General features: G+C 54.0%; 1 protein-coding gene across 6 annotated transcripts in view; it reads left to right on the forward strand.

Moving 5' to 3' along the window:
• MAD1L1 (mitotic arrest deficient 1 like 1) overlaps positions 1–14,700 on the forward strand; it is a 283,750-nt gene that overhangs the window by 53,320 nt on the left and 215,730 nt on the right. For 5 of the 6 annotated variants that reach the window (XM_088798795.1, XM_088798799.1, XM_088798796.1 and 2 more), the window contains one exon: positions 6,525–6,611. The exons of the other annotated variant lie outside the window; for it this stretch is intronic. In XM_088798795.1, coding sequence (XP_088654921.1) covers positions 6,525–6,611 — 87 coding nt within the window. The remainder of the gene's footprint in view (positions 1–6,524; positions 6,612–14,700) is intronic. 6 annotated transcript variants of the gene reach the window in all.

Raw genomic sequence — 14,700 nt, forward strand, 5'->3', positions numbered from 1 at the left:
TTTTGTGGTTTATGCAAAAAATTTAAGATGGAACGCAAGTTAGTGGACTCAGATTTGAAGAAAGTTTGCAGCTTGGAGAATGATTGTGTATTTGTAATATTTTAAGTTAAAATGTTTGATATATAAACATTTCATTCCCCACTTTCGCCAACTTTTGGGGTCAGTTGCCAATCTTGATTCTTTTACGTAGGAAGCCTTTTACTAGTATATTTGTGTTCCATTTATAATGTGAATTATTCTTATTGTGATGCGTAATAAACATCACTTAGGAATGATATATGTTTGTTTTGTTATAAGTGGTTATAATTACATTTGTATGCATTAACTCATCATGGAATAATTATTTTCTTTTTAAAAAATTTTTCTATAATAGCTGATTCTGCACTATAAATTTATAACACTAAGCTTTAAAAAATCATTTTCTGAAGAGGTATATTTCCTTGGTACAAATATTAAAGCTTTTAGAAAAGGTGCATAGTGACAAATCTCCTGCCGCCCACGGGTAGCCCGTTTTTGCCTTGTTCATCCTTTTAGACATTTTTATGCACACAGAAACCAGTATAGCTATGCTTATTTATTTCCCATTTCTTTTATACAAATGGTGGCATAATATACTCGTGTTTCTTTTTTATTTAGCAATGCATTTTGCAGATCCTCGCATATAAACATAAAAAGATTCTTCATGCTTTTCCCTTTATTTTAAACATTCCATTCTATGTATGGACTGTGACTTATATAACCAATAATGCTAAACTTGTAACTAATGGTTGGAGTTCAGACTTTGGTAGAATTTAGTTGCATAGATATTGCTCTGGAAAAGTGTTGTGATATTCTGTTCACTCAATTGATATTTATTGAAAGCCATCTGTTGTGCCAGGTAATATTCTAGGTTCACGGCCAGTGAAAACACAGAACAAAATAAAAATCATATCTTGTTCTTAGGAAGCTCGCATCCTAGTTGAGGCAGAAAGACAACAAATAAGTAGGTAAAACATGTACGCGTGGCATCTGAGAGATGATATGTTCTACGAAGGAAAATAGTGCAGGGAAGAGTGACAGAGGGTTTGGGTGGGGAGGGGGCTTCCAGTTTTAAACAGGATGGTTGGGGCAGACCCAGTGAGCACCGCGGTGATGTTGGAGCTCCATGGAAGGAGTCCCTTTCTTCAGGAGAACGCCACTGCCTCTCCTTGTGCTGGGGTGTGTACCAGCTCTTATCTGAAGTCAGTCCTTGGTGACACGGGTCCCTCCAGACCCCAGCTGAACCTCCCTATACAGCTGTATCACGTGACCAAGAAAGACGGGGTTATAGGGACAGCTGTCGCCCCTGGGACTGCATGGGAATGCCTGCCCTCCTCTTGGCCTTCAGCACTGAGCTTTGCTATCGGATGTTGTCTGGTCCTGGCTCTGCACACTTTTTATAGTAATGAGCCCTCCAAGAAGCCCCCCTCGCTTGGGTTGTGCCCCCTTCTTGCAGGGTCTTCCGGCTGAAGCCCACCCAGGGATGGTGGCCTGAGCCCTGTGGGCTGCTGTTCTTCGGCGAAATAGCCCCGTGGGAGAGAACCTGAGGCTTCTTGGTTGCTAGTTAGTTTGTGGCTGTGGCTGTTTCTCTCCTTGGAAATGGGAGTCCTCTGCACCTCGTGGTTCCGATCATCTGCACGGCGCTTGGGGCTGCAGCGAGAGCCTGCACCTGCTCTCAGGAGCCTCGAAATAGCTGCTGCTGCTGGGCTGGGGCTGCCTTTCCTTCGAAATAGCCCCGGGGGCTCCACTCCCCCGAGCCTCGCTGTTCTGCACGCAGCTGAGATTGAGTCAAAATTCAGCTGCAGATGGAACACAAAGACTCACCCCCCCTTTAAAGCCCACTAGTTAGAGTCCAAAGGCTTCGCAGCTGAAGCCCGAGTTTTAAACAGCAGATGTCACAGCTTGGGCTGCAGTTGGAACTGTCGCTTTCCTATCATCTCCGAGTTGGCTGGTCCTGCAGCCCTCTGAAGGCCTTCACTTGTGAGGAGCGGACGTTTAGGATGCGGTGTCTTCCCATCCGAGAAGCCTGTGCTATTTCGGGCTGTAATGACACTTGGCCTGACTCCTGCTAGCCGTCAGCATTTAGCTAATCCCCAGAGCACCTTGGTAAACATCTCTGAGTAGCTCTAACCACACTATAGGTCGAGAGGTTTCTGGAAAATAAACACTCTTCCTGCCAGTTGGAGGTACTCTGGCCTCTGGTCGTTGATTTGATGTGTGGGGAAGGCTGCAATTGTTTAATAATCCTCATGATTCAACAGCTCTTCAGGAACTTTCCTCCATTTGCACTTGGACTCACGACGGGCGGGTGGAGGTGACGCTGCAGCTCGCTTCCCATGGGGTAGAGCCCGAGTCCAGAAATGCAGGGCTCTGGCCTGTCCCTCCTCCTCTTTGGGTTCGTGCTGCGCTGCGCCCCGTCCTGTGAGCAGCCCCGCTCCTCCCAGCCGGGAGCGTTCACACAGCGTGCTGTGTGGGGCGGGGTTCTTAGTTTCCGTTTGTGCTCGTCCACGTGGTCCACTCACTTGTGCAGGAATTTGCGTCGCAGCGAGTTCAAGTGATGCACATGGAACTGAAGACCCTGGGTCGCCGCCCCGTCTCAGTGCTGACCTGTGGGTGCTCGTCGGTGCCAGTTTTGGGTAAATCTTTGTTCTTTACACTTACATATATTCCTTGTACCTAGAAGTAAGTAGTTGTAGGTCAGCTTTGGGTATGTAGCTGGAAGCAGGCGGTTGCACTTGAACCTTTCCCCACGCGCCTGTGCGACTGTTCTTTCTTCTGGGTGGGGGCGGTGTGCTTCGTGGCGCTGGCCGAGGCCCTGCCTGAGGGGCCAGGTGCTCCCTAAGGTCTGAATAAGTGAACTCCCTACTCGTGGCCCAGAAGTCAGCATCCAGCCTTCCGGCTCCCTCTGGCCTCCTCTTGTCCAGGTGTGGTCGCCTGTCCCCTCTCAGTACCTCACACACTCACCTTTACCTGAAGCGTGGCCGTCTTGCCGTGCCTCTGGGGGGTGCTGTCCCCTCCGTGTCAGCTCAGCCCGTGTAACGCGGAGAGCGTGGCATTGAGAAGCGCACACAGCATATGACGCACAGCATTTGTACACACCTTCGTCATCAAGCCAGGAGGCCGTGAGGAGCTCCCCACACGTGTCTCGTGAACTGTGCTGCGTGCATAGAACGAGGCCAGAGCAATTAATTACGTCGGTCCCAGGCTGTCCTGTGCTGGTCTCCCTGTGGCTGCGGCGCCACGGCATTTGGGGGCTCCTCGTTGGAATAGCCCACAAAGCCACTCTGTCAGCCACATAGCATATGTGGGGTCACCCTGTTGGAACTGCGCACTGTGGCCCCCAAGTTTCCACACCTAGAATATACAGTTTACAGGAAACTGTTGGTGAGAAAAGTTCTCGCAACAAAATTATAGACTTTTTGAAACAAGAAAAAATATTAGAAGTTCTGTAACTGTAACGTGACTCTTGTTTGTTAATAAACATTTTCTTCCAGTTCTTATTTCTATGCTGATATATTTTTAATCTAGTTTCACTTAGCCATTTTTGCTGGTTTTGCTTTATTCAGAGAGAGAGAGAGAGAGAGAGTGAGAGAGAGAGACTGACTGTGTGTGTGTCGTTAGAGCCAAATGTATTAGCATTTAGAAATATTTTTTCATGTCACTTACCATTTTAATGGCATTGCGTGTCTGTCACAGTTCGTGACACTAGTCTGAACTTGTTGGACATGACAGCGTGGCCTCAGAGCCTGGCCATCTGGCTTTGGGTCCCGGCTCTTCCAGCTGCTAGTATAACTGCACTCTGGGCTCGCTGCCTAACCTTTCTGCACCTCAGCTTCCCCATCTTTAAAATGGGGTTAAACAGTGTCTACTTCATAAAGCTGTTGAAAAGATTAAACTGTGTAATCCATGGAAAGTGCTGGCAATAGCGCCTGTCTCCATTGTGCAGTAACTTTGTGACGTGGTGACTCCATCTCTGAGGAGTAACATTCCGTGAACAGTGGACGTCCACCTCCTACGGCCATGCAGTGCAGCAGCCCGGCCGTGCTGTGTCATTACTTATTTGTACTTTTTGTATTGCGTTTTGCGTTGTATTATTTATTACATTTATATTTGGAAGATGTTTGATTACTTATCAAATTGGCAAGAAGTCTGGTAACCTTTCTTGCATAGTAGCCAAAGCAGTCACTTCATTTTAAGTGTTAGTTTCCAGAGTTCTTGCGATGACATTTGTAGGCAAATCACTTTGACTTGTCTTCTGGGATTCTTTTAGCTTGGGACCAAATTCTTGAACCTAATATTTGTCCACCAAATTGACAGAACCTCAGAGAATGTTTTCTTTGTCACACGTACAGTAGGTGGTGTGCTTGGTGGCACAGAGAAAAGTTTCTGGGTGACCTTCCCTCCAGTGCTGCGTGATTACTCACTGCTTAGGCCCCTGTTTTATTCCTGCAGCTCATCAGTGGTTCTGAGTGGAGCCCCGGGTCCCGTGTTCTCAGGCCCTGAGCCCATTGAGAGGTGGGTAGGTGGTGGTGGCAGTTACTCCAGATGATTCTGCTGCAGTGTCCATGGATCACTCTCACTGTGCTAGACATGCCCCCACCCCGTCCCCGAATGCCCCGCTGTGAAACCACAGGTGTGTGTGTCTGCTCTTCTCTGCATGGGGGTGGGACGGGAGTATGGGAAGCCAGTTTCCCGCTTGCTTTGTTTGACTGTGGAGCCAGGCCCCTTGATGCTGTGGCCACTTCAGAGTGGCAGTCAGGTGCCAGCTGGCCTCAGTGTGAACATTAAACTGAAGGGCGTGTGAGGCCCGGCGTGCGGGGTGCGGCCAGCACTGCGGCCTCCTGTGTGCACTGGCCTGGCAGGTGCTCCGAGCCGTCAGGGAGGAGAGCATTTGGAAGCATGGCGTATTACTTCATTGTTTTCTTCATTTGAATGGTTCCCAATTTCCCCCTCATTATTAAATTGTTACATTTCAAATGATCTTTGCTTCAAAGGAAATTGGAGAGCTGTGGTTTACAGTGAGTCTGGCTCCCAGCTTTGCAGGGCTAATTTGTACCTCAGAGCAAGACTCTTGTTTCCAAATTGGTACCACATGCCCCTGAGTCTGCTGAATGCTCTCCGCATTCCAGGAGGGACAGCCGCCATCTCAGAATCCTCTAGAGATTCTGGGGTTGTCTGTCTGACAGATGTCTGTCCGTGGGTCCGTCCCACTGCCTCAGGCCCATACAGATGGGGTCTAGCCATGAGGAATGGGGCGGTCATGGGCACAGCTCTGCGTCACTACTTGGGCTGGTACGGGGCCCACGGGAGCGAGAGGCCTGCAGCTGGGGACAGGCACCATGTTTTGTTGATTTCTTTTAAATGAACTCTTCCCATTGATTTAGTAACAGTTTACATACCCCTTTGACTAAGACAGAAAAATACAAAACAACTTAAGTATCTCTTTAAAATGTTTCAGAAGAAAATAATCTCTTGGCTTGGAAAGATATACTTATTTTGCTCAGTTATTTTTCCTCCCTGATGTTGGAAACTTTAGGCGGCTCTGAAAAGAATGGGAAGTGGCATTCAAGGCTGGTTCAATCCCCGGCTGCATTTGAGTTTCTCCAAAGGTCTTTTACTGATGAGCGTCTTTTCAATGTAACCATTTTCTCATCAGCAGAGCTGCCTTGTATTTAGGGAGGAGTTTGGGTAGAAATCTCCCGTTCAGTGATGGAGTGGTTGAATGGCAGTTGCCCCTGCGCGGCCCTGGCCTGGGTCCTTGGGGCTGGTCTGCAGGGCTTCAGGTCGCCCACCAGTTGGCCACCGTGCCAGTGAGCCATTTGCTTGCCCGTCCCATGCTGTGTTTCTGGGAATGTCCTTTCCACTGAGTGCTTTCTTGAATGACATTTCTGATGTGTGTTCTCCCGAGCTAAGGTGTAGAATCAGAAGATGGGCTTCAAATTAAGGATCAGTGCTGCTCAAAGCGGAGTGGACTTTGAACCAGCCGTCTGAGTCTCAGTTCCCTCATTTGTGAAGTGGAAACTGTAACAGGGCTGCTCTGAGCATTAACTGAGATAATCTAAAATAGTTTTAAAAGTTACAAAGCATTATACATGTGGGCATCTGTTATGATTACTTTTACTGTTATGCTGTTGTTTATGTGGGCTTTGAAGGAGCAGTGAGGAAAGGAGGCGGAAACGCACCGAGCACCTCCTCTGTGCCACGTGCCTGACAGGTGCTCTCGAACGTCCTTTCCTGGCCTCTGCATAGTGACAGACACTTTGTTGCATAGCGACCCTATTTTTACAGGTGAATTAAAACCAAGGCTTGTAAAAATCATTTCCCTGATGTGCTGTAGCTGGTAGCGGGCTGTGGTTTGAACCCGTGCTGTGTGACAGTGCCCTGGGCACCTGGCCCGGGTCTGTGACTCATCAGCTGCTGGCATGGCTTTTGGCGGCCACCCAGTACGCACAGCCAGGTCCCCTCCAGGAAACCACTGGCGCTGAGTATGTGTTCTTGACCCACAGGACCCCGGAAGACCTCTCCAGGTTCATTGTTGAGCTGCAGCAGCGAGAACTGGCCCTGAAGGACAGGAACAGCTCCCTCGCCAGCAGGTAGGCCCAGTGCCCGCGTGGCACGGGGATGCGTCTGCTTGGAAAGCTGGGTTGGGGGAGTGTGTGCCCCTGGCTGGGTTCAGGAACAGCTGTGCCTCCCATGCAGTCGGCTTCGGCCTGAGCCAGCGGCAGCTGGGGCTGCAGGGTGCACGGTACCCCCTGTTTCTGCCCTGTGGCTGTGAGACTCAGCTGAGGTGGCATGATGCTGTCATCCCAACAGCGTGCCAAGTCCCGCTGGATCCCTGGTGGCCGGCTTCCTGGTGCGCAGGGTCTGAGAGAGGACATGTGTCCCCATCAGAGCGTTTCATCCTGGCGGTGGTGTGGGCTCCAGTGACCCTGTGGTGGTGTGGAAAGCTGGCCTGGGCCAAGTATGTGTGCTTGTGTGTGTGCACGTGTGCACTCCGGGAAGGTCCACAGAGACAGGCAGAACCGCCGGCATGCCCTTGGCTTTAGCAGTAAAGAGGTTTTTCCCTTCCGAGCGGGAAATCCAGAGGCAGGCAGCTGCGTGGCTTCTTCCAGGGCTCACTGTTGCTTTTTTCCTCCTGACACCCAAGGTGTGCTGCGCTGCCAGCACCATCTGTCCAGCGCCCAACACCAGCCGGTGTCCTGACACTAACTGCCCGAGTCGGCCCAGGCCCCACAGGCGGACGGCTCAGTCCCATAAGGCCGTCCCCGCTTAGGCTCCAGTCACGTGTACCAGGTTCCCAGGTTACCCGCACTTCTGACTGACTTCACATTTAGGGTCCCCTCATTCCCCCACCCCCCATTTGATAATTTGCTAGAATGACTCATGGAACTCAGGAAAGTACTTTACTCAGGAATGTGGGTTTATTACAAAGAATGCAGCTTTGTGCGGCAGGTGGGAGAGACGCTCTTGGTGAGGCTGGGGGGAGGGGTCCCCGAGCCTCGTGGGCACACTGCCCTCCCAGCACCTCCATGTGCCCACCAGCTGGGAAGCCCTCCGCACCTGGTTAGGGCTTTTTACGGAGCTTCCATGCCTGATTCAGTTATTGGCTGTTGGTGATTAACTCAACCTTTAGCCCATCTCCCCTTCCTGGAGGTTGGGGTGGAGCTGAAAACACCAACCCTCCCATCATGTGGTTGGCTCCTCTGGCATCCAGCCCCCCTCTTGAACCTGCCAAAGGACCCACCAAGACTTACTGCGTGCGCACAAACTCAGGTGTGGTGGGAAGGGCGTGTGATGAACACCAAGAGATGCCCCTTTTCCCTAGGGGACCCCAAGGGTTTTAGGAGTCCTGTGCCAGGAATGGGACAAAGACCAAATACGTGGTCCCCCTATCCACAGGCAAGACATTCCAAGACCCCCAGCGGATGCCTGAAACCGCGGATAGCACCAAACCCTGCGTATACTGTGTGTTTTCCTACACGTGCACACCTGTGGCGGAGTCTGATTTATAAACCAGGCACAGTAAGAGATTAACAATAACCGAGAATAAAATAGGCTCGTTATAAGCACGCCCTGTAAGGAGAGCATGTGAATGGCTTTGGGGCCATTAAGTGAAATCAGGGTGACTCGAGCACAAGCACTGTGATCAGGGACCGTAGACCTGATAACAGACGAGTCCAAAGTGACCCACGGGCGGGAGTGTCTGCAGCGTGGAGATGGCGGCCGAAGGGATGAGTCACGTCTCGGGCAGCAGAGTGGGCCGGTGCAAGATGTCATCACGTTACTCAGAGCGGCGCGAAATGTAAACCCTAGGGATTGTTTATTTCTGGGATTCTCCATTTAATGTTTTCGGACTGCCATTGACTGTGGGTAACTGAAAGTATGGAAAGTGAAACTGGTGCTTCTTATTAAACCACATTTGGGCTTTCCTGTGTCATCTTCTGCCATTCTCTGGTTCTCAGGCAGGGTGGCTGCCTGGGTTCTGGGCGTCACATCTGCAGGCAGGAGAGGCTGCCGTCTTGGGTTTCCTTTTTGGAACAAGGAAACCTCTGAGGACCCCACTGCCAGCAGAGCCCCCCTCAGCCTCACTGGCCCAAACGGGGTGGTCTGCCGACAGGGTGGGGTCCGCGTGACGAGCTTAAACTAGTCTGACTTCCACTTGAATCACTCTAGGAGGGTGGACAGCTGAATGAGGGCGGCTTCTTTAGTGACAAGGGCTGGGAGGCAGGTGACAGCAGCGGGGCCCCCGGGTGCTGTGCACGTCCTGACCGGCCTGGGGAACTTGTGGCTCTCTGTTTACGCACTGCAGCTACAGTCCCTGCAGATAGTGTGTTCATAACTTATTAGTAGCCAGGAGGAAGGTTTTCTTGTTTGGGGGCTTGTGTCATTTTGGAAATTGGCTTTTAGAAGCGTCTGGTTACGTTGGACGTAATCATCAATTTAGTTTAAAAACCTCACATGATGAAGATTGCGTTTGCTTTCAAAGCTCCTGTCAGATGAAATGGGCATGAAAAGTGATTTAAAATGAAAGTTTTAACGTTTTTCCAGGCGGCCTTCTTCATTTTACATTGAATTTGAAACAGAATGAACTATTAAGGGCATGGAAACTTGTCTGGATTTTTGTCCCGCCCAACTGTGAGGTACCTCCTCAAATATCCGTTCTGACCCGCGCAGGAATATCCGCCTGTGTATCCAGAGATCCACGAGCCAAGAGCAGCTCCCTTCTGAGGTCCCCCAACCATTCTGTCGCTTGCAGCTGAATGTGTCAGCCGTCCCACCCCTTTTCTGGGGTTGGCTTAGGAATGACCTTACTCTGCCTCAGGAAGTGGTCCTCCGCGGCAGGCAGGTGGCCTGTCTGCATGACTCTGGGCCTCTTGTCCACCTCTCAGGACCCCTGGTTTCCCTCTGGGAGCTGGTGGTGCCAGCCTGGGATCAGGGGTGAGTCTTGGGTACCCCTGAAAGAGTGCTGTGCTTCACCTCTTCTGCACATGGTGCCTGCCTGACAGCTCTCAGGAGGTGAGTTGAGGTGTGATTGCTCTTGGTGCTTAACTCAGCCTCTAGCCTTCCTTTGGCATCCAGCCCCCATCACGAGTCTGTCCAGGGACCCGGCTCAGCTGAACACACATGGCACAGGGCCTGGGGACACACGCCTGTCCCTGCTGGGGCCGCTCGGTGACTTGCCCTGTCTGGTCTGTGCTATGGGTGGTACCTCTGGGTCTGGCCACTTCCTGGTAGGACTCTGGGCTGTCTGTCACTCTGCCTTCCACCCTGTGTGGCATTTTAGCCCGCTGCCCGGCGGCTGGTGTGAGACACTCCACGGAGGAGAGCCTGCCAGTGCCCGGGGTGTGGGGGGCCCCGTAGCCTGGCTGCTGCTCTGCTCCTATTCCCTCCTCTTGGGAGAGGAGGGCGATGCCTTCGGGACACCATTCAGTGTGAAGACCCCCGGCTCCCCTGAGTGTGGGTAGCAGCGACTTCCTCTGACTTCGGAGTCTCGTCCGCCTTTGTGCCTGTTCCCTGTCCCTCTCCCCAGCTGGACAGAGCTGCTGGAGGTCTGGACTGTGGACAGTCACTGTACTTCCCGTGTCCAGCAGAGACCCTGGCCTGGTGTGTGTTTAATGAACGGGGCATCAGACCGAGGCCCCACACCCCACACAAATGCTGTCACGCCACCTGTGCTTTCCGAGTCCCGGGGCCCATCCCCCAGGGCCCGGGGCAGCGTGTGCTCCTTCTTCATGACTGTGAAGCCCTCTGCTCCCCACGTACTCATAAATCTGCACCCCTCTTCTGTCACTTACACTCTTTCCTTCAGATGACCAGAATTTGTGTCACTGTTTTTGTCCTCCTTCCGCCTCCCCCCCCACTCTGGTTCAAGCCGTTGTGTCTCAGTCTAGTTGTGTAGGACACAGCTCCCTGGCCCACACTGGGGGTATTGTGAGCCTTGCGCTCCCTATGGCTGGGGCAGTCGGTTGCCAGTCGTCGGTTGGCCGCTCATGGCAGCCCACGCGACCTCCGGCTGCTCCTGGCAGCCCAGCTCCAGGGAGAGCTGTTGTTCACAATCTTAGCTGTAGAGGGCGCAGCTCACTGGCCCATGTGGGAATCGAACCAGCGACCTTGGCATTAGGAGCACGGCGCTCCAACCACCTGAGCCACTGGGCCGGCCCCTGTGTCATTGTTTTCCGTCTACTTTCCACTAAGCTGTCTGAGGGATTCTTGTTGAAATGTCAGCCAGGTGTGTTGCTCTTTACCCAAGCCCTTTTGTGACTTCTGGTCTCTCAGGAGTGATCCAGCCCCTTCCCTGAGTCTGCAGAGCCCTGGGAGTTCCGGCCCCGCCTAGTTTCCAGCCCCATCTCATAGCGTCTCCGGTTCCTCCCGCTTCTGCTGAGTTGGCCCCCTAGTCCTGGACACCTGTCCCCATCCTGACATCGTCTCCCCTGTTGGCACGGGCTCTTTGTTCAGGTCTTGGCTGAGTTCACATTTCTCAGATGCCCTGCCGACGCCCATGTAAATGAGCCTTCTCCTTAGGTTTTGTGTGATTGTTGTCTTCCTGTTACGCTAATTCCTTCCACTTGTCTCCATTAGAATCGGGGACTGTATCCGGGCTACGTATTCACCCTGTGATTCGGACCACAGCATGGACCCACGGCTGCAGCAGACACTCAGTACAGGCTGCATGAGTGTGCGAGGGCGTTCAGTGCCCAGTGCGTGTGTGAGGGCGTTCAGTGCCGGGTGTGTGAGTGCGAGCACGTTCAGTGCTGAGTGTGTGAGTGTGCGAGGGCGTTCAGTGCCGTGTGAGTGTGAAGGCGTTCAGTGCCGAGTGTGTGAGTGTGCGAGGGCGTTCAGTGCCAAGTGTGAGTGTGAGGGCATTCAGTGCCGAGTGTGAGTGTGAGGGCGTTCAGTGCCGGGTGTGTGAGTGCGAGCACGTTCAGTGCTGAGTGTGTGAGTGTGCGAGGGCGTTCAGTGCCAAGTGTGAGTGTGAGGGCGTTCAGTGCCGAGTGTGTGAGTGTGCGAGGGCGTTCAGTGCCGAGTGTGAGTGTGAGGGCGTTCAGTGCCGAGTGTGAGTGTGAGGGCATTCAGTGCTGAGTGTGAGTGTGAGGGCGTTCAGTGCCGAGTGTGTGAGTGCAAGGGCGTTCAGTGCCGAGTGTGAGTGCGAGGGCGTTCAGGCCGAGTGTGTGAGTGCGAGCGCGTTCAGTGCCGAGTGTGTGAGTGCGAGCGCGTTCAGTGCCGAGTGTGTGAGTGCGAGCGCGTTCAGTGCCGAGTGTGTGAGTGTGCGAGGGCGTTCAGTGCCGAGTGTGTGAGTGTGAGCGCGTTCAGTGCTGAGTGTGTGAGTGTGCAAGGGTGTTCAGTGCCGAGTGTGTGAGTGCGAGGGCGTTCAGGCCGAGTGTGTGAGTGTGAGCGCGTTCAGTGCCGAGTGTGTGAGTGTGAGCGCGTTCAGTGCCGAGTGTGTGAGTGCGAGGGCGTTCAGGCCGAGTGTGTGAGTGTGAGCGCGTTCAGTGCCGAGTGTGTGAGTGCGAGGGCGTTCAGGCCGAGTGTGTGAGTGTGAGCGCGTTCAGGGCCGAGTGTGTGAGTGTGAGCACGTTCAGTGCCGAGTGTGTGAGTGTGAGCGCGTTCAGTGCCGAGTGTGTGAGTGTGAGCGCGTTCAGTGCCGAGTGTGTGAGTGTGCAAGGGTGTTCAGTGCCGAGTGTGTGAGTGCAAGGGCGTTCAGGCCGAGTGTGTGAGTGTGAGCGCGTTCAGTGCCGAGTGTGTGAGTGTGAGCGCGTTCAGTGCCGAGTGTGTGAGTGCGAGGGCGTTCAGGCCGAGTGTGTGAGTGTGAGCGCGTTCAGTGCCGAGTGTGTGAGTGCGAGGGCGTTCAGGCCGAGTGTGTGAGTGCGAGCGCGTTCAGTGCCGAGTGTGTGAGTGCGAGCGCGTTCAGTGCCGAGTGTGTGAGTGCGAGCGCGTTCAGTGCCGAGTGTGTGAGTGCGAGCGCGTTCAGTGCCGAGTGTGTGAGTGCGAGCGCGTTCAGTGCCGAGTGTGTGAGTGCGAGCGCGTTCAGTGCCGAGTGTGTGAGTGCGAGCGCGTTCAGTGCCGAGTGTGTGAGTGCGAGCGCGTTCAGTGCCGAGTGTGTGAGTGCGAGCGCGTTCAGTGCCGAGTGTGTGAGTGAGGGCGCGTTCAGTGCCGAGTGTGTGAGTGCGAGCGCGTTCAGTGCCGAGTGTGTGAGTGCGAGCGCGTTCAGTGCCGAGTGTGTGAGTGAGGGCGCGTTCAGTGCAGTGTGTGGGAGGCGCTGTCTGCTATGAATAACACCCCCTCACTACTGGGCACGGGAGCTGACTTAGGGCCCCTCTTGGCTCTTGTCCTTGCCGTGCTCGGTTAAGGCACAAGGACCCCACCTGCAGGGTGTGCCCACACCTACACTGTCCCTCCCCCACTGATCCCTTGTCCCCCTGATCCCGAGGTCACCCTTACTACTCTCTGATCTGCTTTTGTCCCCACAGTTGGCTCTCTTCTGAGCACTGTCGTCTGCACCTGGGTCCCACAGTGGCAGGAGGAATCCTTTTGAAACGTGTGTCAGGTCATGTCACTCTGTAGGCAGAACCTTCTGCTGGTGTTTCATCTCACTCATTTTCAGTAGTGACTGTGTTCTCACCACAGCCCCACCAGGATTGGGGCAAAGGTGGCCTTGTCACTCAGTTGTGACTGTCCTGCACACAGCCCCACCAGGACTGGGGCCGGCGGGGCGTCATGCAGTGTAGACTGCTGCTTCCATTTCTGCACGTCCCACCCAGTGCCTCCCTCTCCTGAGGTTGGCTTCCTGTTTGCCCAGGTGCACAAGCCGTTAAGGTGGATGAGTTGGCACATTCGGTTGCCTGTGGCTGGCCTGGCACCAGTGCCCTGGCTCCTGCCACCCCCTCCTGGCTGTGGTGCCTGTCAGCCCCCTGTGGTCAGCCCTGCCTCACGCTGTGGCAGGTTGATGCCTAAAACCGGCTGGACAGTGTCCTGCTCGAGAGGGAGGGTCGCTGTCTGGCTTAGTACCTGAGACACGTCGCCTAATCTTCCTGCATGTGGCACCTGGAAGGAAAGCTGGTGTCCAGGTCTGTGACTGGTGCCCAAGTGCAGACGCCCGGTGTTCTCAGTGTGGCACCCGCTAGCGGGCATCTGTGACATGGAGATTCATGGCTCTGCAAGTGTTTGTTTTCTTACCGTGGTTCTGGAAACCTGGACCATGTGCCTGTCGAGTGCTGTGCGGTGAGTGGGACGCAGAGCACGGTCCATGGGCGGGGCTCGGCGTACACACACACACACACACACACACACACGCGCGCACCCCCCCCCCAATATGGAAGTGCTGAAGAAGCATAAGGGTGTTCGGTGGGAGAGATGTGTTTATTTTCTGGCTCCAAAGTGGATGAGGGAACATTTCTTAGAGGTGCCATTTGAGTTTAGATCTGGCCAGAATTGTGAAAAAGAACAAAAACAAAACCAGAAAATGGACCTGCTGGCCCAGAGGTGGGACGTCTACGAGAGGGTGACTGCTTGCACCTGGGTGCTTGTCCTGCCACGTGCTGGCTCGTGTCCGTCCTGGGAAGGACGCACATAGCAACGCCCGGACCTTGGCTGTGGTCTCTTAGAGCCGCGGCCACACAGCTGCGGCCGGCTGCTCGGCCCTGCGGCGTGTGCGGGCGAAGCTCCTGGCCGTCCTCTCTGTGTCCTGTGCCCCCTGCCCTTCACACTCACACCCAGCAGCCTGTCTGCCCCGTAGTGGACACGTCGTGTGTCTGCTGGGGCACAAGGCGCCACCTCTTTGCGCCAGGCAGGCTGACGACCAGAGGACACAATGCCCGTCTCTGTCCACGGTGCAGCCCCTGCCTGGGGCGGGGCTCCCTCCGGCTTCCTTTTCTTCGTCTCCACAGCGGGTCCTGAGTGTCCACTCCCCAAGCTGCTGCTGATCGTGCCAGCTCCGAGCTTAGTGCCTGGCCAGCGGCCACAGCCTGTATCAGCTTTTCTAGCCGAGAGGGTTTCCTTCTCTATAGAACCTTCAGGAAGCTGCCCAGGGCCCAGTGGGCTCACTGTCCATGTCTAGTGTCAGGCACACGTGTGCTGACATGCGCCTTTCAGGAAGTCAGGGTTCGTCTCCCTCACCGGTCACATGGGAGGACCTGTGACCGATGCCCCAAAGCTGTGTCACTTGGGACATCAGAAAGCAGCCTG

The sequence above is a fragment of the Rhinolophus sinicus genome, chromosome 5, assembly GCF_057876585.1.
Source record: "Rhinolophus sinicus isolate RSI-liver-muscle chromosome 5, RSI-T2T, whole genome shotgun sequence".
Lineage (NCBI taxonomy): Eukaryota > Metazoa > Chordata > Mammalia > Chiroptera > Rhinolophidae > Rhinolophus > Rhinolophus sinicus.